Consider the following 26905-nt stretch of genomic DNA (forward strand, 5'->3'; position numbering starts at 1 on the left):
CAGGGTGGCTTTGAACTCACAGAGATCCACATGGACCTCTGCCTTCAAGTGCTAGGATTAAAGGTGTGTGCCACCACTGCCTGGCCACTATGTTTAATCTAGTGGCTTGTTCTGTTCTCTGATCTTCAGGTGAAGTTTATTAGGGTGCACAATCTATCACCACAGGTTTCCTTCACGTGTCCACTGATCACTGTGCTGTCAAGCCACAGTAACAGTGTCAGCAGCATGGCGGCTGGGCTGGAGCGCTTCATCAGGGCCTTTCTAGGTCATCAGGGTTGCTTTGGCTTTGATGGGGTGATGTTGGTTCAGTTTAAAACTAAACTGCTTTACTGACTTCTTGTAAGTTGTTTTGCCGTAGCAATATCATGACCTCTCAGTTCTCGTACTGAAATCCAGATAAAATGTAGCTACTGCATTCCTCAGACCAGCTCAGCTGTTTGGCATATCGCAAGAGGAAGTACAGTCATGCGCTGTGATTGGAGCCTCTTATTTTAGACGGAACTTTCTGTAATCTAGATCTGCTCTCCCCACCATATCTGGGTATAAAATTCCTCCCTTTACCCCCTTTGAGCCGGAACGTTCTTTGGTCTCCCGCTATGCGTGTTGATATTCACTGCATTTCAAACCTCACACCTTGGGAAAGGGCGTACATCACCAGTACTCTCTCTACCAGGTGCTATGCCCCGTGGCTCCTGAGCCAGTGCCAGCTGCAGGGTCCCCCAAGAAACGGGGTCACCCAGGTGCTGGGTAGTCTCTGCTCTCCCTCAGGTAGGCCTCAGTGAGAGTGCCTTTTTAATGTCGCAGGGGGAAGCTTGACCGGCCACTTGGAACAGCGCACAGCAGTGCTGTGGACTAGGGTGCCCTGGGGCCAGGCTCCACTAGAGCCAGCGTCCTGGAGGAAGGTCTCAGAAGGGGCCGTTCCCAGATGAACCACGCCTGGGAAAGAGCAGCCTTGGCCAGAATAATGACCGCCTTCCTCAGGAAGGAGAGGAAGATGGGGTTCCTTAAGTAATTTGGGGCTTCCAAATAGTTGATCCTTGGCTCTGCCCCTGAGACACTGGAGATTCTGTTAGGAATTAGGAATTTTAGTCACTGGTGTGGAGGAAATTAAAGCAAGTGCTCACTGACGCGTCAGAGATGAGAGGAAACCTCCAAGCTGTTTAGCTATCTCATGGGAAAATGCTTGGATTTTCCTTTTCTTTGTCTCCTCCACTTGAAGCCTTGGTCATTAAGGAAGAGCCTTTGGGACTCTCTGTAGTGAGGCAGAGATATGTGGTGGCAGAAACGATCTGTAATTAGGATGTGTAGGATGAGAGCTATTGACCACACAAGGCACTGAGCACTTGGACATTTTACTTAACTTGAAATGGTCACTGGGACTAGTGACAACCGCATTGAATAGCGAAGCTTTAGAAGGAGGTCACTGAACTGTGATGTGGAGTGCATCATAGTGCACTGGTGTGAGCTCTTGCTTAGTAAACCCAATCCTGAGTTCAGTTCCCGACACCATGAAAATAGACATGGCAGGAAAAAAGGGAAGAAAAAAAGTAAGGAAGAGAGAGAAAAGAAAGAAATTTATATGAAATAGATGAATTTAGTGGGCCAGAGAGGTGGCTCAGTGGTTTAAAACACTAACTGTTCTTCCAGAGGACCCAGGTTCAATTCCCAGCACCCACATGGTGGCTCACAACCATCTGCAACTCCAATTCCAGTGGATCTAGTGCCCTCTTCTGACCTCCATGGGTACTGCATGCACATGGTGTGCATACATACATGCAGGCAAACATTCATACACATAAAATAAAAATAAATCTTGAATAGATGAATTTTGTCTCCTAAGAACAAGCATCACTGTGCATGGTGTTAACCACACAACAGTTGTATTTTTAAAGGTGTTTGAGGTGTTTTTGGTGCCTGATTAAATGCCAGCTTGTTACCGCAGAATGAGAAGCACAGAAGACCTCTTGCTTAGGACGTTCTGCTAAGCCCATGAAGCTGTGCTTGGCTCCATCCAGGACTTGTTGATGGCTTGGGCCTTGGCCATCATGATACTCCCTTCCATGATGTCTGCCTTTAGCAGGTTGTAGAGACGTTGACACGCTCCATTGCACGCTGAAGGTGGTGTGTGACATGTGTCATAGATGATGAGAGTTCTGTAAGGTAGAGTGAGAAGAAGTCGAAGGTGACGCGGAAATGCTGGAGCTGTGTTAGATCACTTAGTAGCAGCAGGGTTTGAAGGACAGAGGAAGACGTGTCTGTGCACTGCTGCCCAGTGAGAGCTGAGGGAGACTGACGGGCACCATGGGAGTGGGGTCTCCAGAGTCCTGATGGTACTTTTAAAACAGCCATCTAAGGTATGCCGCATGTTATGATGGGATACATACAGATAGTTAAAAGGTTACTATAATCAGGCAAATTGACACATCATCATCTCATATAGTTACTTTAACTTCTTTCTTTATTTTCAAGGGGAGAGAAGAAAAAAAAATCCCTTCATTTACTATGAATCCCAGATACAGTCCAGTTTTATTATCTGTAGGCCTGGTGTTAGAGCAGAGAAATCTAAATTTTGAGCACTTGGCTGATATGTGCATATTTGTGTGCATGAGTGCACACACACACACACACACACACACACACATACATGCATGCCTCATTGTGTACAGTGCCTTTGGGGGCCAGCAAAGGTTGTCAAGTCCCCTGAAGCCAAATGTACAGGTGGTTGTGAGCTGCCCCATGTAGGTGCTAGAAAACTGTCCTCTGGAAGAGAAGCGTGGCCATCACCCCAGCCTCTAGACCTCAGGTCTTAAATAGCCTTTTCATACTTCTGAGACAGGAAGTGTGTAGCATGTGAGGGGCTCTTTTTCTCGGGGAGGGAGGGTGCTCACTGCAGCCAGCAGAGCCTCAGCGGTCACTGAGGCCCCACACACCACCCAGACACACAGACAGCCCCTTCCAATAGAGTTCGAGGTTTAGCCTGAGACTTGACTGGCGAGTGAGGTGAATGTTCACACACACACTTTAGAAAGAGAGAGACATGCCGTAGCTTTCAAGGGTAAGGGCATGTTGCAGCCAAGGAGGTAAGAAGGGCAACGATTCCAGACAAAATTCTAAGCAAAATTATGAAATCGAGACTTGGAGCCTAAAACATTTCCATTGTCACAGCACTGCTTAAAAAAAAAAAAAGTTGAAGTCACAAATCATGACATTATGGCCTTGGTGTTTGACAGATACTTTCCTGAAAATGAATGACACCCAAGGAAAATATTTGATACCGTTCATTGCCAATCATGGGGGTGGTGGAGGGGAGAAAGAAACAAAAACAAGAACTTAATCTTTGAGTGAAAATTAGGAGTTTTGAAAACTTGTATCTTTTACTATGAAACTGACAGTCCCTGGTACTTAATAACTTCCCCAGTGAGGTCAGTGGTGATGGTAACAAACAAATGTAGTGTGTGTGTGTGTGTGTGTGTGTGTGTGTGTGTGTGTGTGTGTATGTGTGTGGTGGTGGTGGTGGTTTTGCTGGAATATTTGAGTCAAGATTTGGGAGATCTTCAAAATTCGTTAGCCAGTGCTTCCCACAGTTATTGGTCACAGAATCACACATACTAGATAAAGGATACTCAAAGCATGAGAGTAAGACACTAAATTTTTGGTTCCATACTTACACCTAACCCATACAAAAATACCACTAGCTAGCCTGTCATGAGTTCAAGGCCTGCCTGGGATGCAAAGTGAGACTATCTAAAACGCCAAGAGGAGGAGAAAAGCTGTAGTGGTAGCTACCACTCACCGACGGGTTTTGATTTTGTTGTATTTTCTAAGACAGGGCCTCACTAAGGTGCCCAGGCTGGCTATGAACCTGTGGTCACCCTCCGGCTTCAGCTGCCTGACTTTGGGTATCAGAGCAGATATCTGTAATTATACTATCTGTAACTGTAATTATGTAATATCTAATTTCTTGGGGGTCTGTTAAAGTGACCTTCCCTTTGCTGCTTACATATCTGTCTGTCTGGCTCTTCTCCCTTCATTTAAAACAGCACATATCACATCATCCATGGAATGCAGTAGACTTGAATTCAGCTGAATCCTACAAAGCCCATGAAAAGATCCACAAAACTAAATGACGTCATCCTCACTAAATCTTTACTGTGTAAACATGCCTATTTTTAATGTAAATAGAGTAGCTTTTAAATTTGCATTTATTTTATTATGGCGCGTGTGTATGCACACCACAGTGCACATGCAGAAGTCAGAGTCAGCTCTGTAGAGTCAGTTCTGTCCTTTCACCTTTTTATGGGTTCCTGGCCTTGAACTCACGTCTCAGGTCTTTAGGCCTGTGCTACAAGCACCTTTCCCCTTTATAACATCCCCTAGCTCACCGGCCCTATGACGGACTTTCTCTTTTCTCTTCCTTCCTTTCCTTTCTTTCTTTCTTTCTTCCTTTCTCTCTCTCTCTCTCTCTCTTTTCCTTTTTTTTTTTTTTTTTGAGAGAGAGTCTCTCTACATAGCCCTGGCTGTCCTGGATGAGTTTTCTCAATTTCATGAGATATTTTGAAGTTTCTCAGTTTTAATTTCTAATATCAATAATTAATAGATAATAAAAAGTTTGAAAGCCATTCATCTGAACAGGACATATCATTGTTTTTCGTGTTTTAATCCATGTGTTAGAGCATGTGTGTGTATGCAGTAAGTTTTAAAATGTACATGGACTAGAAAGATGGAGAGGATGGAAGTTAGCATTGTAGTTACCAACTCCCAGAGTTGGGCCACTGGGCCTGTAAGCTCCAGACGTCAAGTGAGTGAACCCCAAGTTTTAAGAACTTAAATGGGGGAGTGCAGGCAAAAGGCTGCTGACAGTCCTGGTCACTGGCAGGGCGTTCCCGTGGAAGCAAGGCTTGATGACATGACCACACTCCAGAGCATGACACTTTCCAGAGTGAGTCTGGCCCCGACTTCTCAGCGACCTGCAGAAGGAGGTAGTGATGTCACAGCAGGTAGACTCCAGATGCCTGGCAAGAGCCCCCTGCCCCGCCCCCTCCGCAGACTGTGTTCCTCTGCTGAAAGCTTGGAGACGTTTGGGTTCACGCCTGTCTTCAGTGGGAACACACCCCGTTACTGAAAGCTTAGGCCCTGCGTGGATCCTTTGACCCCACAAAGGACTCGTGTCCGAACCTTTGCCTGCCCAGCAGCCCTTGACCACCAGCCTGTCCCTGTGCCACATGCTCTGAACAGTCACAGCAGCGTGAGGAGTAGGTCCATCGTCACAGCAGGGTCATCACATCCTCAACCTGTAGGATGGAACACTGTGTCCCCAGCAGTGGGAGGATCATTCATGTCCTGGGCCTCAGGGGTAGGCTCACCCTCCCAAGGCAGCAGCTGCCCGTGGGTTTCCCTGCGTTCCTAGGGCGGTCTCTCTGTCTCTGCTAAGAAACCTGCCTGCTCTTCAGAGACTGGCCCTGCAGACTGCAGAGCCTTCCGGTTCTTCCTAAGTGATCTCCCATCTGTCCAAACGTGTTGCTCTGTTGAACCTGAAGTCTGTGAAGCAGTTATCCTTTCCACATTGTACGTCTCACTAAAACCACACGAGCTCAGAACGGGCTAGATCTGGTGTCTCCCCTTTCTTCTCCTGTATCTCCCCATCCTCCCCTGCACCACCCCTGCCGTCTACTTCTGATATCTGCTCAGCCCTTATGGAGGGTTTTGGCAGACACAAAGCGGACATTAGATCGAGTGACGTACTAGGGCACTAAAAGATAAAGCGGCCGAGTCACTCAGGTTTACACAAGTGGGTGGGAACGATTAGTGATAAGAAGAAGAGAAAGATGTTCTTGAGAAGCAGAGCTGTGCACGAGGACCCAGGGGCTGGCCAGCTGCCCGCCTGCCAGAACCTCCGTTTTCTTACTGTCCAAGCCAGGCAGCACAGTGGTCTGCTGTGGTTGAGTGGGCATTAACCTAGGGGACCTCAATGCTGGAAAGGGCTGCATGTTTGAGCATCCGATGCTGCCCCCCCTCTCCTCTGCTCCTTTGGGGCTCTGCTTTCACACTTGAGGCTACTTTTAAATGTTTGTGTGCACTTAGAGTCACCACATACAAAACACTGTAGCTTCCTGAGACCTGGATTTGGCTGGAAAGGATGGCACATCTGGACTAAGCTCATGGCTGCTCTCTCTCTCATGAGAAGAATCTGGTTTCTTCCTGACTTCCTTGTGTGATGGGCATACCACCTGGGAATTGGGGGCAGCTCACTAACTTAATTGAAGAGAGGAAATAATGTTGGATGTTTTTCACTCAGCATCAATGTGCATTGTTCTAACTGTCTCATATCTTTCCCTCTGTTCTCCTTTCAGGGATCCATATCTTCTGGACCCAACTCTGGAATATGTGAAGGTAGGAAAGCAGAGCTTAGCATGTAGTTATGACTGTGGGTAACAGACTTCCCGCTCTAACACCCTGCCAAATGCTGCCTGCAGGCTGGCTTATGTAGAGAGCTGGCCACACCCCCCGAGACAACCCGAGGAAAAGTGGTTCTCATGAGCCTTTGGTGAGCTTGGGAAGGGTCTCTCTTGTTCTGTGAAGAGTCTTTGGTCTCTCCCCCATGTCTTAAAATTCGGAGTCACGGGTTTGTTTTCGTTTCTGTTTTATAAGTTCTGGCTTACAGTCAGTAATACCTCCAAGGAGGTCTGGAGTCAGCACCATGTAATCATCCTCATTACTGTGGCACTCATATAATATTCACACTGGATAAACAGCTAGCAGAGGATTTTGTGTGTCCACATCACATTTTGCCACCGAGTGAAGTCATTCTGTTCTGTTGTTGAGTGGATTCTTTTTTTTTTTTTTTTTTTTTTTTTTTTGATCTCTTAGTTTTCAGATTTGGAGGATTTGGGCAGGGCGTAGAGAGGCATTGTGGACCAAGCTTTATCTTGGGTGGGAGGATGAAGGCCCTGGGTTTTAGAGTTTCTGGTCTTTGCTGTTGCAATAGCCCCCTCTCTCCTCAGGAACTAACTTGGGGCCAAGCAGCAACACTGCCCCTCTGTGGGGCTCCCAGTCAGTGCTGTCTGGCTACCCAGTCCTTCCAGACTGTCCGCCTGTCCCTTCTCCCCCCTTCCTACAGAGCAGAGGCATGGTCGGTCACACCTGGATTTGCGACAGAGGCTCTTGCTGTTGGAATCAGGGCAGGAGTTAGGTTGTCTGATCTCCTCCTGAGGACCCATGGCCTGTCTTCTTCACTCTGTATTGAGAGCATATAAACCTGCTGCTCGTGTAGTTCCGATATTCCCTCCCTTCTGACCAGAGGGTAGATGGGAGGTGGGGAAAGTTCCAGTCAAATTGCCTGGTCGTGTGGAGCAGTGGTGATGGAGGAAGGGATTATTTCTTCCCCTTTCATTTTCTCCCTCTCTCTCCCTCTCTCTCTCTCCCTCCTTCTCTCTTCTCCTCCTCCTCCTCCTCCTCCTCCTCCTCCTCCTCCTCCTCCTCTTCTTCTTCTTCTTCTCTCTCTCTCTCTCTCTCTCTCTCTCTCTCTCTCTCTCTCTTTCTGGTGGGTGGTTTCTCTGTGTAGCCCTGACTGTCCTGGAACTTGCTCTGTAGCCCAGGCTGGCCTTGAACTCATAGAGATCCTTCTTCTGCCTCCTGAGTGCTGGGATTAGAGGCGGGCGCCACCACCATGGGCCTTCTTCCCCTTTCTTAATCCTGAATAACGTGTGAGCTTTGGGACTGTGGCACATGTGTGAGCCAAAGCCAGCAGGGTCACCACACCGCCTCTAGTCACTGTGTCTGCACCCCTCCTGCACTGCACTCACCACATCTGTTTCCACCCGGGTTGTGTGCTGCCGCCGCCGGGCGTTGATAGTACCCACACGGGGTGTGTTTTGACTCGATGATAGCAAGGGGACAGTGTGCGCTACAACGATGCAGGTCACTCTTTAAAAGTCACTCCGTTCCACGGTTCAGAGGCTGGCTGTCTCCCGCCAGAGGCTCAGACCCTCCGTATTCACCAACTGTAGCCCTGATCCTTGCTCCAGCAACTCATTTCCCCCTTTTACAAAACTCGAAACCTCTTTTACAAGAATCCCTTGACGAATCTGCTAAAGATGGGCCATGTTAGAGCGGTCTGTTTTAGTACAGCAGCCCTCACTTCTCTCTGGTTTTACCTGCCTACAAGCAACCATGATTCAAAAATACTAAATCAGAAATTCCAGAAGCAAGGAGCTCATAGGTTTTAAGTTGTGCATGTTTCTGAGTAGCATCTTGAAATCTTGCTGGGTCCCGCTCATCCTTTCAGTGTGTCCGCACTGTATATGCTGCCGTTTCGTCCGTCCATCCGTCCGTCCGTCCGTCCGTCCGTCCGTCCGTCCGTCCGTCACACAGTAGTAGACTGGCTGCCACTGAATTGCAGGGCTTGTGTCAAGTAACTCTCAATTTACTTACTGGTTCCAAAGCACAGGCGAGGGATGTGAAGGCAGCGTCGCTAGGGCGTCAAACGTTGACTGTTTCCACGTGGCAGCCTGCAGGGCACATAGGATAAAACGTAGTGTGGCATCCGCAGACTGTGATATGACCTGTGATTTCAGTCTTCCACTGAGGGTCCTGGAATATATCCCTGAGGATAAGGGAAGGACTATTGTGTTATCTGGGTTATTGCGACTCATTCATGAGTGTCAGCCATGGTGAGTTGAACTGTGTAGACCATGTCGAAGTGGTGTAGTGAATTTCATTGTCCTCCGTCTACCCCGGCTTTCCCCACCTTCTCCTGCCAATGGCAAGGCTGAGAGATAGAGCTGCCCTTTGGAGTCTTGGAGAGTCTTGTTTTCAAGGGATTGTTTGTGGGGGATGGGATGAGGGGATTCTGCTCTTCTGTGGTATGCGTTTTCTCCCTTCCCTGATCTGAAACCGGTCAGAGCTTTAAACTGTGGCTGCATCCTTCTTGACTGTAGAACAAAGTTGTTTTTTTCCCTCCCCCACCCCCACCCGTGTGTGTGTGTGTGTGTGTGTGTGTGTGTGTGTGTGTGTGTGTGTGTCCCAAGGAGGCCCGAAGAGAGCATTGGATCCCCTGGGACAGGCGATATAGATGGTTTGAGCCACCATGTGGGTGGTGGGAACCAAACATGGGTCCTCTAGAAGAGCAACAGGTGCTCTTGATCACTGAGCCATCTCTCCAGGCCTCAGCTTTTATTTCTTTGCTTCGTCCTTGCTCTACAGTGGTGGTTCTCAACCTTCCTAATGCTGGGACCCTTTAATGCAGTTCCTCATGTTGTGGTGACCCCCCAACCATAGTTATTTTCGCTGCTACTTCATAACTGTAATTTTGCTACTGTAATGAACTGTAACGTAAATATCCGTGTTTTCTGATGGTCTTAGGCAACCCCTGTGAAAGGGTCATTGGCTCCCCAAGGGGTCTCAACCGACAGGTTGAGATCCACTGGTCTAAAGCAAAGGCTGGAAGAGGGTTGGGCCAGTGTGGAATATTTCATGGCCTCAATGGTTCAGAATGCTCCAAAATAACATCAGGAGAGGCTTCTGAGCACCACGTCCCAAGGACCCTACCTGTCAGTCTTCTTGGGTGAGTTCTGCCCATCACAGCACCTCTGATGGAACTGTCCCTCAGAGCCAGGCAGATGGTGTCAGAAAGACCCGAGTCAGGGTCACTGGTGCCTGGGATGGCTGAGGAGAGATCAAGGCAGATGAGAGGCAGGGGTTAAGGGAGGGGCAGTCTAGCCCCTAGACTTTGAGCTGTTTCTTCCCTACAACCTCCTGGTGCATTCAAGTCTTTGGGGCATCAAGGAAAAAAAAATTCTCCACTAAGTCTGTTGTGCCATGAAGGGCCCTTCTGGTAGGGTCACCATTGGCCTAATGAGCTAGAGTGGAGGGGTCAGATGCTTAAGGGTTTAAGGTTGCCCTAGAACAGGAGTGGTCTGCTCTGTGGCCAAGCCCCGTCTGAACAGAAGCACCCAACTGTGGCGAGACAGTCTCCCTCCCTTCCCAGTTGTGAAGCTGCCCTTCGCCTCCCAGGCCTGAGGGAAACAAGGCCCTGAGGCTGTCCCCATAGCTTGGACTGCAGTGTCGGGCAAGACAGTGCTGGAGGAGAGAGGATCGGGACCTGGCTCTGCCCAGTTTGAGTTCTCTGTCCTCACACCTGAGGGTTTGTATTCACAGCGCATTAGTGTGGCACTGAAGAGCCCGTTGCTTAGTTACCTAAGCTCTTTGCATATGGAATGGAAGGAAATCACCAGGCTGAGAAGCCCCAGGGTGGTTGATGCGTTCTTTCACTTTGTCCACAGGGCTGAACTGACCTCCTGCCGAACCTCCTACCTAGACCCTAAAGGTTGCATTTGAGGTATGGATGGGACAGGAGAATTAATAGCAGATCTGAAGTAGCCCCCCCCCCCTACGGCGGAGAGGAGGGTGGCGCTGGCATCGCCTTCCTTACGGATTTTTGTCTTTCGTCTGCCTTTGGAGAGTATTGGGTCTGTTTTCTTCTTTTTCTACTGTCCTCGGTTCATGAATTCTCCCCTCACAGTTTTTTTTCCCCCCTCCTACACTCTCAGAAGGCTGTCATCTTGAAGGTCGGACTTGAGCTGTTTTATGTAATCCCAGAGCCTTTTCTGTAGTCAGATATAACTGCTTCTCACTACATGTCAGTGAGACCGGAATGGGGACGGCTCCGTGCTACCTGGCCACCTCCCTGTTGCTGCCTACTGTGTAGTTACTGACTGGCTTAGAACTGAACTGTTCTGGAATTTTCCTCCGCATATCTGGCATACCTGATGCTAGATAAAACCAACTTTTTTTTTTTTTTGTAGAAGTAAGCAGCGTGGTTGGAGGTCAGAAGTTAGAGGTGGTTTGCCCTGAGCATAGCTGTGGTAGATTTTTGTGTCCACCTCCTTCCTGCCTGGTCTTGTCATATGCGCAGGCCTATCAAGACATATTTACTCTGTGTCCAGTTTCTTAGACATGTCAGGTGATTGCTTAGGAAATTTGATACTAAAATCATTGGTAGTAGTTCAGTGTGTTGCTCTTCCAACGGAAGCTGAGTCCCGTGTCCTGTGGGGAGTTTGGTCCACACCCGAGTTTTAGTTAACAGTGTGACCTTGAGGGTCCACCCCAATATCCACCGAATCAATGAACTGTTGGAGCATGTGAAGGGGACGAACCTACAGATCCAAATCGGCAGGATCTCCACGACACAGGACAACAACAGGGTGTCCAAGAGGAGCCCCAGTGAGGACCCATTATCGGTGGTGTGGCAGAGACCAGAGGCCTCGAGCCAGACCAGTGACTCCAGGCAGTGAACACTTGCAAGTAAAGATGAATGGACTAAAGGTAAACTGTGTGACTCATGAGTCCACACCACAGCTTCCACGACAGGGTTCTCCTATTTCTGCTTTGTTTTTGTTTTTGTTTGGTTTTTGGTTTTTCTTTTAAATTTGGTTTGGGTTTGGGCAGGAGGTTGCAAGGGCAGAGGGTGGACGAGAGGGGACAGGGAGATAAGTGGGATCAGAATGCATGATGTGTAATCCACAAAGAGTCAATAAAAGTTAAAAACAAACAGCAACAACAAACCCAGGGTGCCCTGGAACTTAGCACTTTCTCTGTGGGTTCTGTCTTCCTCATCACTAGGAAGATTGGGAAGAGTTTCTGTTCTTCTAATTTTAACATGTTAGGGATCTTTATGTCTACGACAGACCAGAGACAGAAAGACATTTGTGTCGTCTCCCCCCCCCCCCCCCCCAAATGGCAGGAGTTCTTACATTGTCACTGTGGTTCGTTTTTGTTGTTGTTTGAGGCAGATTTAGTAGCTGAGGCTAGCCACAAACTCACTATGGAGCCTGGGCTGGCTAGCTCGGAGCCTGTAATCCCCTTGCCTCAGCCTCCCGAGAGCCTGTGTTATAGACACCACCTGCCAACTGCGCTGGCCCTCGTGATTATAAAGTTGCCATGCTGTTTGGACCCCAGGGAGCATTTCAAGTTGTATCTCAGACACTAGGGGCCAAGGCCGTGACGGACAGTGATCCCTTACTGGTTCTGTTCCTTCTGAAGAACGGAGATCTACCCCTATATTTGCTTTATGACCCATTATGCCGCACCTTTTAAAAAGCCATTCCTGCCAGCCCTAGAGTTCCAGTCTATCTGTTTACTTCGTGTGTGCGCACGCATGTGGGAAGAGCAGGGTAAGGTGCTGGAGTCAGATTTCTCCTCCCACCCTTACGGGGGGATGGAACTCAGGCTGTGGGGCTTGGCAGCAATCACCCTCGCTGGCTAAGCCACGCCGGGGCCCCATGTCTCACTTCTGTGACCCCTTTATAAACTTGCTTTTACTTTCACTTTTTGTCAATCTTTGCGATGTTTCCGGGCCTACGTGGTGAAGCTTCAACAGTTGCCCATCTCCTCCTTTCACTAAATTCCATAGGCGTCCATTATTTCCTGTCTCTTCAGTTCATCTTCCTTTTTCTAATTCAAATTTTAATTGATATAGAATTACATCACTTCCTTTCCTAGTCTCTTTCCAGCCTTCCCACCCCTCCCCCAACTCCCTCTTAAACGGATGGCTTCTTTTTGATTGTTATTGCTAGACCCACGCACAGGCATAAATCTATAAATACAGCCTGCTGGGTTTGTTTAGCATGGCCTGTGTGTACATGGTTTCGGGGCTGACCACTTGGTATTGGCTAACCAGTCAGGGGGCTCATCCCTGGGAGAGGCTGATTCTCCCTTTCTCTGCTCATTTGCATGTCTGTTGCTGTTATCACTGCTTGGGTCGTGTTTAGGCATCTATGTTGAGGAATTATCCTGGACGAGTGTTCCTGTCATCTCCAGGAGACAATCTCACAGCAGCCGTCCTGGTCCTCCGGCTCCTAACAAACTTCAGTCCTCTCTTCCAAGATGCTCCCTGAGCTGTAGATGTCAGTTCATCTTCCTCATGCCACGGATGCTCGCTGGCTTCTTCACACAGGTGTTACTTTAGTGAAAGTCTATTTCCTGGGCATGTTTTAAAGTTGAGGAGGGATGCGATTGGCAAGGACATCATGGCTAGGTGATTTTCTTCTAGAAAAAAAAAATGTGGGCCGGAGAGATGGCTCAGAGGTTAAGAGCACTGGCTGCTCTTCCAAAGGACCTAGGTTCAATTCCCAGCACCCACATGGCAGCTCACAACTGTCTAGAATTCAGATTCTAGTTTACCCGGTACCCTTATACAGATCTACATGTAGGCAAAACACCAACACACATAAAATAAAAAGAAAAAAAAAGAAAAGAAAATGTTTACTATAGGTTTTCCATCTTGAAATAAATTGCTTTTAAGAAAGATAAGCCCTGCCTAGTGGATCAGGAAACGTGGGCTGCCTGCATTTTCAAGTTAGGAGTGGAGAGGCAAGTGTCCTCCGGTGGGTGGGATGTGGGCAGCACAGTGTGGCCAGTAGACAAAGGCCTGCTCTCCAGAGATCACATAAAGGAAGTGTCAGGAGTGGATGCGGCCTTTGTTCCTGGCCGGGTTCCTAGTCATCAGCCCTGGTGGCTTCTTGTGGCCCACTTGTGAGCATTAATAAAACTTGCAGTCTCTAAGCCTGCTGTGCAGGTTAGAAGAAAGGTCACCACCCTGGAGCTGGTGTGCTGAATGGGGACCAGAGCCCTCCACTTCCTCCTCTGGAGCTTAGAGGAGTCCTAAGAGGCTTAGAAAGCCATCCTTTGTGGGGTTAATGCTCGTTCCCAGAGGGTCTTCTAAGTCTGTAGACGTTCGTCTGCCAGGGGCTCAGATCTCTGTGAGGCCATTTCCCACAGTTGGCTTGGGATACCTTAGGTCACCCAGCAGATGAAAAGAGAAATAATTATGCGAATTCCAGCACCAAGAATAAGCGGTGTGGCTGTGGGAGGCCTCCGTAGAAGAGGGGGCAGGAGGGCCTCCGCTGCTCCCCTTTTGTGCTCACTGTGGCTGCAGCCATGGTCACGGCTAAATAGCTGTCTTTGAGGGAAGTCTTTTCTTGTAGCAGGAAAACAGGCGGGTCTGCTCTGAATTAGCCAGCTCACAAAGTCATGAAAGGGACTTACAGAAACAATGGCGCGCTGTACATTCCGTGAGACTTTAACAAGTTATACGAACCAGATAATGGCCCAACGGGCTGGCGCGGCAGGTTTTTGCCTGAGTGTGCACATCCACAGAGCCCGCCTTGTCCCCGTGGGACCAGATCGAATGGGTGCCAGCGGCGAATGGGAAACAGCCCAGGCTCACTCTGGGCCGGCGTTCAACACCGCCCACTCTGCCCCCAACGCATGCTCTGTTGCTATTCTTAGGAAGTTTAGTGTTACTACGGTTTAGAAGATTGTAGCAGCCGGGTCGGAGGACAGACGAATAGGCTAGAAAACAGTCCCTCACCCAGCAGAATCGTATCCTTCAGGTTTACAGAAATAGAGCCCCTTTAAAAAATAAAAAAAAGGTTAAAACTTATAACAAGAACGTATGTCCATAGGAAAGTCTCTGTGTACATGCTTATATATGAGGTTATTTGACATTATTCACCATTGACAAAACCTGAAAACAACCTGAATGTCTGCTTCAGTTGTGACCCATACAATGGCCCACTCTTCAGCTAGAGAAAGAAAAGGACACACAAAGCCATTGGTGTACCGAAAGGGCCGTATGCTTTGTGGAAAGATGGTCTCAAAGGCTACCAGCAGGGCTGGAGAGATGGCTCAGAAATGAAGGGCATGCATAGCTTCTTAGAGGGGTTCTCTAGTCCCAGCACCCATGTTGGGTGGTCCATAACCGCCTGTAACTCCAGCTTCCTTCAGAGGATCTGATACATGTGGTCCTCCACGGGTGCCTGTGCTCACACGCACACACACACACACACACACACACACACACACACACACACGCACACACACACACACGCACAGACACATACGTGTCCATAGTTTTCAAAAAGCAAACCTTTTTTCGTCTTTCAAAGTCTGCCAGCTGGAACCGTATCCGTGGTGACAGAAAACGGGTTCATGGTTGACAAGGGATGAGGGAGGGCATCTTTAAAAGGGAACTTTGGGGGAAATGTCAGGGGGAAGAAGTCTTTGATTGTGGAAATAATCACCCAACTGGTCATTTGTCAAAGCTCACAGAATTGCACTAAAAAGGGTAACACTCACTGGATGCAAATTAGACCTAATAAGCCTGGCTTTTGAACAGAAGGGAAGTGAAAATCCCCTTTTAGCCTCTGGGGACTGCCACCTCGGGAGGAGGGTGAATTTCCAGTGTGAGATGGGCTGATTCAGTAGGGACAGACCCCCTCCCCGCACCCCCCCATCAGCAGGTGGAGGCAGCCCTTAGAGATTTGTTTTCACCATGGAGGCTCCTTCAGCAGGTGTTTTCTCAGCCTTTACTGCAGAGTCACAATGCTAGTCGAGAGGGACCAGGTGAGGGGAAGTGACAGGAAGTGTACTTACCTGAGAGAGTGGCGGTGGACAGGGCAAGGCCAGCTGTTGACGGAGGCCGTTTCGAGGGAGAATTAGACGCCAGTTTATGAAGCGAGCCAACAGATCCTGGCAGGGCTTGAATGGAGCAGGTGAGGGAGAGGAAGCTGGGGGCAGCTCAAATTCACTCGAGGCCTGGGATTGTGCCAGAGGCCAGGCAGCTTCTTGAGAAGGAAGCGAGTCCCACACGGAAACCTTGCTACCACCGCGATAAATCAACCCACGAGCATTTGGGGATAGGTTTAAAACTGGGGGCGAGGAAACTCCCACGCAGGGCCGTATCTGGCCCGTCCCCTGGTTTTCATTGGCAAAACATGGATGTTATCATTTAACTGTCTTTATTTCTTCATTTAAAAAGAGTGGATAAAAATTATACAAAATTCACACGCCAGTGTATAGTTATGAAATTGTATGGGGGGCACAGCCAGGCCTATATTATGAATTACCTGCTTCTGTGCTGTCATGGTGTGGCAGCAGAGCCTAGGAGAACCCTTCACGGGAAGGCTTGCTGACACCCTTTCCCCCTACACGGTAGATGGCTTGTTCCCTCTCTCTCCCTCTTCCTCCTCTCTGATGACGTCTTGCAGGCCTCCAACAGAAAGTTCTGTCAGCTCATGCTGCCATTACCATTGCGCAACTCTGGATCGCTGACATCACCCTTATCTTGCCTTATGACCCAGCTGCCAGTCCTTGGGCAAGGCCTGTGATCTCACACCATCACAAACGCAGTACCATTGCAACACCACGCAGCTTTGGGAGGCGTCTCATGGCGTAGACATACCGGCTTCGAGCGGCATCACTTTGCTGGTCAGCTCCGTCATGATAAAGAGATGTGTGGGGACATCCTGGTGTTTGAAGCCTGGCGGCTGGGACTGGGACTGGGACTTGTCAGGATGACTCCATGGGGCAGCCCCAGAGTCCGGTTTGACCAGTGAGTAGAATAAGGCAAACGTGGATTCCCTGGAAATTTATATTTCATGTTGCAAGCTTCAGCCTTGACGAAGACGCAGCCATCCTAGGCGTAGGGAGGCTTTTCTCAGGCTACCTAGAGCAGTGGTTCTCAACCTTCCTAACGCTGCAACCCTTTAGTACAGTTCCTCATGCTGTGGTGACCCCCCCAACCATAAAATCATTCCATTGCTACTTCATAACTGTAATTTTTGCTACTGTTATGAATCATAATGTAAATATCTGTATTTTCCTATGGTCTTAGGTGACCCCTGTGACAGGGTCGCTCAGGCCACTGGGTCGTGACCCACAGGTTGAGAACTGCTGATGTAGGCCCTGCGAAAGAGAAGTCACGAGAAAACTGATGAGCAAACATGAATCAGAAATGTGGCTTCTTTTAGAATCAGCTCCACGGTTGGACCTAAAATCCTAGGGAACCTGTTCGCTTCTAACCTCATGTCCTACCAAGCCCCATGGTGTCTAAACTCCACCATCCTGACCTTGGCACTGCCCTGGGACTACACACCTTTCCCTTGGCCTAGAAGGTTCTGAGGCAGGACAGCTGAGTGGCATGAAGCCGATGCTATGATTTCATTGTCAGCTAAACTGTGTCCACTGATAATATATAAAATGTAGCTTCTAGTATCTAAGCATATGACCTTATTTACAAATAAAGTTTTGCAGATATAAGAAAAAAAAAAGATTGAAATTCTAACCTCAGTATTCGTGAGTGACCCCTTACTTAGGAAATAATCTTTTCTTTTCAGATCAAGTGACCAAATTACAGGCTGGGGAGATGGCTCAGTCAGAAAAGCGCTTGCTACCCAAGTGTGAGGATCCGAGCTTGGGTCCTTAGCCGCCACTGGGTACAGCAGCATGTCTGTAATCTTAGCCTTGGGGAGGCAGAGACAGGCGGATTGCTGGAGCTCACTGGCCAGCCAGCCTAACCAAGTCAGTGAGCTCCAGGTTCAGGGAGAATCCCTGTCTCAAAAACACAGTGGAGGCTGGAGAGACGGCTCAGCGGTTAAGAGCACTGACTGCTCTTCCAGAGGTCCCGAGTTCAATTCCCAGCAACCACATGGTGACTCACAACCATCTGTAATGAGATCTGGTGCCCTCTTCTGACATGCAGGCAGAACACTGTATACATAATAAATAGATAAATCTCACACACACATACACACACACACACACACACACACACACACACACACATACACACACAAACACAAAATGGAGTGCTTCCCTGGTAGGGGTAGACCATGATCAAGAAGATGGTTTCTTCTTCCATTTTACTTGGGATTTACTGACTGCTGTGACTGAAAGAATACCTTTTTCTTTTAAAGCAGGATTTTGCTGTGTACTCAAGGCTGGCTTTGAACTCAGTATGTAGCTGAGGCTAGCCTCAGACTTGCAGAGATCTTTGCCCTTCAGCTCCTGAGTGTTGGAATTACAAGCATCCACCACCACACCCAGCTTTCTTCTAAAGCCACAGAGTTTGTGCTGACTGGTCAGGGCGATGCTGGCAAACAGACACACATGCCACGCCGGTGTATCATCAGCGCCGATTCTTGGGCACTCACTGGAAATCCTCAGGAGCCAGGTTTCCTCCACAGTCAGTGGAGGAATCCGAGAGTTAATGAGTTCATACATGGCGAGTTCTTAGTACAGAACCTGGGGTGTGATTGGTACCCCACAAACACATGGTAGCAGCCGCTGCTCCAGCCCCCTGTGCACAGGGCTCACCCCTGACTCTGACTTCATGCCTCAGACCTCTCCCAACTCCTGAAAGCAACCATGAGGTCACTTTGGGGTCACCCTCTGGGACTCATTCTTCAATGTTGTGCACTTTAGACAACCCAGCTCTGAGGCCAGGGACTCTGCTTGTCATCTTAATAAACAGCTGGCACCTGAGTGACATGCAGCGGAAGACGGGGCGTCTGCGTGAAGACTGAAACAGGGTCTTCCCAGGTAGCCCGAGGTTACCTGAATCCCTCATCCTTCTGCCTCAGTTTCTCACACGCTGGGATTATAGGTGTGTACCCCTAATCCCAACACTCCGAAGATCTTTATGTTTCTCAATGCAAGTACAGCTTACATCTGTAAGAAATTTTCAGAATTTCGTCGGTGTGTCTGAAGACCCTCCAGAGGTTCCTAATTGTAGCCTTGGTCTGCCCTGTAAACCTGCTATACCAGATGGAAACTGGAGTCACTTATTTCCCTAATTACTCACATATTTAGGAAGAGGTGTCCTAAGTTTTTAGAGATGGAGTTCCGGCACCTTCTGTGACTTAGATCTGTCTGCTTAAGAGATCTTATTCTCGCAATATCGGGGCACTTAGATACACTAGAGGCCAGGATTTCAGCCCTGGAGTTGTTTGCTGTTAAACTCTGCCCTCTAGTGGTCACTATATGTTACAACAGTGCAGCATTTGGCTATACCTTTGTTTCTGAATACTTTTAATATGAATGCAACATCATAGCACGTTATAGCTCAACTTCAAAAGGGAGGGCTGTGTTTAGAATACATAAAGAAGCAGGGTGCTTGTGTTGGCTTCATGTAAGGCAATGTGATGTTCTAAAGGCCTTTTGTTATTATTGTCTGGCATTGTTTTGGGGGGAGACTGTTGGGTTTGGCCTAAGGTTTTACCCACATTAAAGTTTCCTCGGAAGGACTTTCATTTACATTGTGAATAAAACCGACACTTCGTCAGGTAGGATGCTTGTCTTAGCGAGGCAGAAAACAGCTATCAGGACTTTGAAGACTGTTAGGGAAGACTCCACCCTTGTGGACAGTGTGTATGCTCAGGCTGATGGGAGCAGGAGAGGTAGCAGGTACTTAGGAAAGCCCTGGTTACTCTCATAGTCCTTGAATGAGGAAAGCTGAGGGAATAGTGTTGGGAATTCTGAAAAGATCGTCGCATTGTTGAGAGACCAAGACTGGGTTTTCAGATGGAGTTTTATTTATTTGTCACCAAAATAATATATCATCAGATAATTCTTTGTGACCTGCTTTGTTGGTTATATTTCATTCTGTGTTAAACACATGGTTGCGTTCAGTGTTAAATACAAGAGCCCATCTTCTTTTGGGACAGGTAAGTTTCCCAAATCTATCTGAAATCCAACGTGCTCCATAACCTATAACTTTTGAGCATCAGCTTGAAACCCCAACTAGGAGCTAACATGCCATACAGCTTTGTTTCATGAACGAAATTACTAGAACACTGCATAAATTAGCTTCAGTCCATACATAGTAAGTATATTTAGAACATAAATTAATTTCATGTTTAGACTTTGATTGCACTCCCAAGTTCTCTCTCTCCCTCTCTTTTTTCCTCTCCACACATAGTTGGGTGTGTGTATATGTGTCCATGTTCCATGTGTGTATATATATACGTGAATCTGAAGCATTCAAGTATTTCAGATAACACGTACCCAACCTGACTTTCTATATAAGAAAATGCCCTAGTGACATTTGGTCTTTTCCAATCATCTCTTGTTTAAAACAGCTTTGCAGTGAGAACAGTCACTTTATGGTATGTATTATCTACTGTGCTGCTACTACTGTGAGCCACTGTTCTCAGGGCTAAGGATACAACAGTGAATAAAGTCCTGGGTCTTCTGTTCTGGGAGTGGCAGGAGGAGATGATAATAAGAAAGACAACCCCATCAGTTAGACTGTGTTCTGTGTTAAGGGGGAGAAGGCTCACCAGGGACAGGGCTGGGAGATTTGGGGTAAAGGAGTTCGGGCCTCACCGAGAACTCGCCTTCACAGTGGAGGGGCCGTCAGCAAGGCGTGTAAGGGGAAAATGAAGTGGCTAGGATCCCCGCGAAGTCAGAGCATGCCTTTTCTGTAGAGGGCGGTGGGGAGGCCGTCAGAGCTGCTGAGAGCAGTGGGGTCAGCGCTTTTGGGGTCACTGCTGAGAGGCGAGGGTGACAGCGAGTGGGCAGGTTGGACAGGCCCTGCATGTCAGGAAGGACTAGAATTTGTACAGAATGAGACTGGAAGCTGTCTGGGGTCCACTTTGGAGTCCTCATTGCTAGTGGACAGAAAGGGAAAGGGCACAGAGGAGGAGGGCGGTTGGGAGGCCATACAAGTGTTCAGGTGACCAGGATGGGAGTTTGGACCCTCGAGATATCAGGGGAGGTGGGGAAGAAGGAATTGGATGGGTAATATGAAGGTAGAGCTAGGTTTCCTGGGGGATTGGTTATGAGGTGGGAGAGAGGGGTCAGGAGAAATACGGGACGAATCAACAACTGAGGAGAACTGGGGTACATTTCCCCAAGAATTTCTGATCAGATAAAAACCCAGGGGCTGGAGACATGGACCAGTGGTTAAGATGACTTGTTGCTCTTCCAGAGTTCCTGGGTTCTGTCCCCAGAACTCACATCAGACAGCTCACAGCTGCCTGTAACTCCAGTTCTGGGGACTCTGGTGCCCTCTTCTGACCTCCGTGGACACCCCCATACACTCACACAGACACACATATGCATAAATAAAAATAGGTCTCTAAAAAAAGAAAGATAACAAGCCAAGGGCAGAATGGCTAAGTTTAAGTAACAAATGGATCAAAATAAATCCTCCTGGCAATTAAAGGGATTTTTCTGTTTTGTTTTGCTTTTTGCTTTTCACATTTCTCTCAGTTTACATATTTTTCTGTAGTAGTGTTTTATAATACTTATGTATAAAATTAAAACACTCCCTTCACTCCATAAATAGACTGAAAACTTGTGGGTTGATCTGAATTATCTAAAACAACAGCATAAATATATTGGGAAAAATATTCCTAAACTCTGGTCTCAAGACTTCACACTGCTAAAAATTATTGAGGATCCTTTAAAAGATTCTTTAGTTTTATGAGTTATAACTATATTCATTGTGTTGGAGATTAAAATGGAGAAATTATTTGTGTGTGTGTGTGTGTGTGTGTGTGTATGTATGTATGTATGCATGTCCACATGTGTGGGGTACACGTCTCTGCTGGTGTGTGTGTGTATGTTTTATGTGTGTGTGTGTGTGTGTGTGTGTGCGCGCGCGCGCGCGCGCGCGCGCACGCACACTTGTGTGAATTTGTGGAGGCTCAAGGTTAATGATGAATGTTTTCCTAGATTTCTCTTCACCTTGTATGTTGAGGCAGGGTCTCTTGGTGGACCATTTTGGCTAGCCTGACTGGTGAACCTGCTCCAGGGATTACAGACAGGCTACCAGGTATAGTGAACTTCTATGTGAGTTCTAGGATCAACCTCTGAGGCAGCTCCCCAGCCGACAGCGGGGGATTTTTTAAAAAAAAAAAATATTTATTTTATTTCATGTCATTTTGTGTTCATTTAGTGCATTCATTTAAAATGAACAATAAGCCTATTATGCATGAAGATGAAGTGCATATTTTTGTGAAAAGATAGTCATTTCTCAAGACAAAACATGTTTCGTGGTAAGAATGGCATTGTGTTATGTCTTTGCACATCTCTTTCATGCAGCTGTTCTCTGTGGCCACCAGTGTATGAGGTTGTTCTGGTTGGGTGCTGAAGAAACCAGTCTCACATGGCTACGCGGTTCAAAAGGACAGAAACCCTTTAGTGAGTAACTGTTTAAGATAATTACAGATGTCCTCGGATGCCAATCTAGACCTTGGAGGCTGTCTCACCTAGGAGGTTGGCTGTAGTGTAGACTCTGAAGTGAGGCCTTATTGGTGAGCTCTGTCCCTTTACGATCCGTCTGTCTGTCTGCTGTTTGAGTGAATGGCGCTGTTGTGCACTGGATATTTGAAGACTATTGGTTCATGGAGTCAGGTAGAGCTTTCTAGCATTTACATATCTCATTAGATCCTGTCAAAACACACTAGTTGATGTCATCACTAATCTTCCCAGAAAAGTTGTTAAAATGTGGACAAGCTGTGAACTTCTTGGTGGTGACTGTAAGTCCTCCAAAATCCGTTTTCACTGGACGGCTCAAATCTTTGTTTTGGTAACAAATGCTATTGGTTGTTTTCCTTGAAGAAACAGCCCACTTTGTTCATCCCCACCCCACCCACACCCAGAAAGTGTCTGCCAATTAAATACTCAGGTGAGGAGCTGGAGAGATGACTCAGAACTCAGGTCCTGAGTTTAATTCCCAGCAACCACATGGTGGCTCACAACCTTCTATAACGAGATCTGGTGCCCTCTCTGGCCTGCAGGCATACATGCAGGCAGAACACTGTATACATAATAAATAAACAAATATTTTTATAAATATCTTTAAAATAAAATAATAATAATAATTATTATTATTATTATAAATACTCAAGTGAGAATAACTGTAGTTTGTTAGATCGTCTTTGTTGGATAGAAAATGCTCTTCCATGATAGAAGGGCTCGTCAGAAGGTGATGCAGGCCAAATTGTGCTTGCAGCCACTGCTCCTGGGTGTATCGACCAAGTGAGGCTATAGACTGCCTATACACTCTGAGCCGAGGCCCGATAAATTGAGTAGTTCTCATAGTGTCCTCTCCACCTTCTTCGGTGGGAACCGCCTCTGTGTTCTTACATGCTGTGGGCCTGCGATGGTCAGGAGCGGAGCCTGCTGGATCAGTGAAGCTGTTGGCTCTGCCTTGCATCCTCTCAAGGAACCTGCATCCCACTCAGCAGAACTTTGGCCCCATCACTGTGGCTGTTGGCCCAGTGTTACAGGCAAAGAAGGTCTCAGTACTACTATGAAAAGAAGTTTTGGGCTCTTGGACCCCTTGGAAGGTCCCCCAGGTCTAGAGGGTACCCTGACATTTCAGAGCTGTAGAAATACGAGCAATTCAAGTAGCCCTTCTTTGCTCTTTATCTAAGTCCATCACCACCATCCCAACTCAGCCTTACAGAACAGTTGCATTTATAGTGAAAGACTGATCATTAATATAGAGAAGATATTACATTTTCATTTAAAAATAAGAAAAAATGAGAATGTATACAGAAAATAGGGGCTCCGAGCCATGGGTCCTTACAAAGGGGTAAGCCGTGAACCCTCTGTAACTACTAATGTTGAACATAACCCAATCATTAATCACTATATACTATAAAGAGCTGGGCCAGAGACAGCTGCTGTTCTGTAATTACTTTATATTAAAACTATGAAAGCCCAAATTTAGTTGAGCCAAGGCCCGATTCACCGCAAAGATGCTCTTCCGGGAGTAAAAGTGCGGCGAGGGATAAATTCATTTAGGGGATGGATTTGCTTGGGAAAGCTGGAAATGCACGTACTCCTGATCCTCCCATTTTTATCAGCTGCCCAAGCGCTTGCTCAGCTCTCTCCGTGCCCGCAGTGTGGATGAGCTGGCCAGCCTCCATCCCCTCCTCTCTGTGAATGAGATAAGGATGTGTCAGACCCTGGGAATGAGAACATAGCTGTTTGGCCCTCGGAGGCAATTCCCCAGCTCTCTCCAGATGGCATCTAATTGTTTCTTGAATGACCTCAGTGTCCAGGCTGCAGGAACCTGGTCCGAGAGGCCATTCCACATATTTATTAGCTTGTGGATGAGAACTTGCTACATAAAGCCTCCATTCACCCTCTCCAAAGAGCTTTCTGTGCAGAAGCAGCAGCGGAGCTGATGGACTGCTTCCTGTGCCCCGGGCTCCATCTGGACTCTGGTTTTTCCCAGGCCCAGGTGGCTGGGTTAGGCGAGGGGTCTGTGCGCTTGGCCGAATCCACGCTGTGTGGACTCTCCTCTGCTCTGTGTCCTCACAGTCTGTATAGAAGAAGCCCAGACCTGAGCAGAACCAAGGTGGTGTGAGTGGGGAGTTAATGTATTCTGCCTCACCTCACCTCTATCCAGTTTGGGTTCCCGGGGTTGTTTGCAGATGCAGGGACCAAGATGATTGTTGGAGTTAAAGTGAGAACCAGGTTCTGCCTTTGTTTCATCCCTGTGGAGATTAAACCCCCTTGCCTAAAAGGAGAGAAAGGTTTTATTTGGCTTACAATGATAGGCCATTATTTCTGGGAAACCGAGGCAGCTGGTCCCATCATATCCAAGGGGAGAGAGAGAGAATGATGCACACATGCTCATTTTCTCTCTTAACAGCACAGGACCCAAACCCAAGGAGCTGGACTGTCCACAGCGGGCTGGGCCTTCCACTTAACTAAGACATCTCTACAGGGATGGAGAGATGGCTCAGCTGTAAAGAGTGCATGCTGCTCCTGGCAGAGGACCAGGTTCAGTTCCTAGCACTCACATGGCGGGCGGCTCGGCTCACAAGAGTCTTAACCCAGTTCCCGGGGATCCTACATCATCTTCAGACCGCCATGAGTACTACATGCATGCCGGCAGAGCACTCATGCACATGAAATAAAAATAAATAAATAAATAAAACTATTAAAAAGGAAGAGAGAATCCCCCACAGACATGACCTCAGAACAACCCGAGGTAGCCAAACCTCATTCCGACGTTCTCCCCCGGTGATTTTTAGATTGTGTCCAGTTGACAGTTAACAATAACTGATCCACACAGAGGCTGGCAAGGCTGGCTCATCAGTGTGTGTGTGTGTGTGTGTGTGTGTGTGTGTGTGTGTGTGTGTGTGTGTGTGTGTGTGTGGCGGTGGTGGAGGCATCTGGCTTCAGTGTGGCATGTCATTCCTCTTGGGGAGCAGAGGATAGGATCCCTACTTTTTGACATCTAAGATGATAAAGACCACGCCCCAGGAAGTACACGTGCACAACTCTTGTGTACCCTTCTCCCAAGGCGCTTGTGAGCTGCAGATCGAGAATCCCTCACAGTACTCGCGTTTCCTCGGCCCCTCGTGTATTTGTTGTGCTGGACATCATGGTGACGAATGTCACATCTGAAGAAGAGCTAAGCACATCAGTCATTCTAGTAGCTGGACCTGGGGGGCAGGGCGGGAGGAAGAAGGGGACAGGAATGGGAGGAGGAATTCCTAAAAAGGCCATAGAGACCGACAACCAGGGCCGCAAGCCCTCTAAGCCTGCCCACCTACAGACTGGCTCCAGAACCAATCTGAGGGCTATTTGAGTGTGTGTGGAGATGGTGTCAATTCCATATCTCTAAGTTTTCCTCTCGGGTCTGACCACGGGAGGGGCCCCGGGCTTCTGGAAGGAAATGGTTCTCCAACACCTCTGAATCTGGCCCCGTGGTTTTGCAAATAACCAAATGGCCTTGGAGAACTGTCCTCAAGGAGTTTACGATAGTAGATGGTGCCTGTGCCTGCGTGGAGGAAGCGATGAGATGTTCTTGATTCATAGCTTTCCCTAGTGTGGGAGGGTACTGGGTGTGGAGCAAAGGTCACACCCGTACTCCCCGACACAGAACATCCCGGCTCCAAGAATCTCCTTCGCTAAAGGCAAATCATGTCTTCAAAACTCGAGACAACTCAGTGCTTCCGTGTAAGTCCCTGGAGCAGACTGAGGAACGGCGTTCATTTCCACCTGTTGCTGACACGTGAGTGTAGAGCCCTGCTATTCACAGAGAAAATCACACACACAGTTTCATGCAGCGTCAGTTGATATTGGCTCCTCTTTTAGCATTTCTTAGATGTGGGGATGGCACACACGTCATTGCAGCAGAGCCCGACATGCGCTGTTAACATACACCATGAACTTCAGCTAGACGTTGCTGTTATTGTTGACATGTTAAGGAAACATTTTAGGAAAACCAGTTTTAAGGACACAAATGAAGGTTACACCATACCATTAGCCCTACTCCCAAGTCTGATAAAGCGTCCTGTGTTAGGGTGAATCTCAAGTTTGATTCTCACTCCGATAAGTGGTCCTGTAAACTTAACGGCTGATATAACGTAGTAAACTTCCTAAGGGAAGGAAGGGCTTGGGTTTGGAACAGGCTGGGCCACTGCTTCTTCTGGGAAGGAGAACACCCCAGGGATGCTCACTCCTCTGTCTGCTTTTCAGTGCAGTGGGTGTATTTTCTTAGATCAACTTTATACACTATCCCCCAGTGGACGCTTACCTTTCTGGTGTCAAAAATTCCTGTTTATAGGAAAGGGAACCTCTTCCTCAATTCCAGTTTGGAAAATCCCAAGGAAGCTCTCTGACTGGTTTTAGGTTGGTCATATGTCCACTTTTGGACAGCTCAGTGTCCAATATTCTGACTGGTTTACACAACCATCCCAAGGGTAAACACACATGCTACCCAGTAAAGCTTTGCACTCTGAGAAGCAGTGTCAGAATTAGATCATCGATAGGTCTGCTTGTAGTAGGGTGTGCCTAGAGTTCATCAGTCAGGGACAAGCAGGAGGCCCCACCCCTCTGGAGCTGACACCTGCTTGTCCCAGAACTCTGAGAGGTGGAAGGTTACAGGAAGTCTGCTAAGTGACTGAGCCCACATTAGAAAAGGGGGCAGCCTCAAGCCCCAACTTACTCATGGGTCCCAGCCAGTGGGAGAAAAGGACAGTGAGTTCTCACAGCCGGGGAACTTTTGAAAATGCTGCCGTCTGCCAGGTCAGCACGCCAGCCCCCCCTGCAGTTTTTCTGTTGTGTCCCCCTTTCTGAAGAATCATATATTAAA

At 47.9% G+C, this 26905-nt stretch overlaps 1 protein-coding gene across 1 annotated transcript in view; it reads left to right on the forward strand.

Annotated features, from left to right (window-relative positions):
• Bcar3 (BCAR3 adaptor protein, NSP family member) overlaps positions 1 to 26905 on the forward strand; it is a 113040-nt gene that overhangs the window by 28323 nt on the left and 57812 nt on the right. Inside the window, exon 3 of the mRNA XM_016010104.3 lies at positions 6351 to 6390. Coding sequence (XP_015865590.1) covers positions 6351 to 6390 — 40 coding nt within the window. The remainder of the gene's footprint in view (positions 1 to 6350; positions 6391 to 26905) is intronic.

The sequence above is a fragment of the Peromyscus maniculatus genome, chromosome 6 (assembly GCF_049852395.1).
Source record: "Peromyscus maniculatus bairdii isolate BWxNUB_F1_BW_parent chromosome 6, HU_Pman_BW_mat_3.1, whole genome shotgun sequence".
In the NCBI taxonomy this organism is placed as follows: Eukaryota; Metazoa; Chordata; class Mammalia; order Rodentia; family Cricetidae; genus Peromyscus; species Peromyscus maniculatus.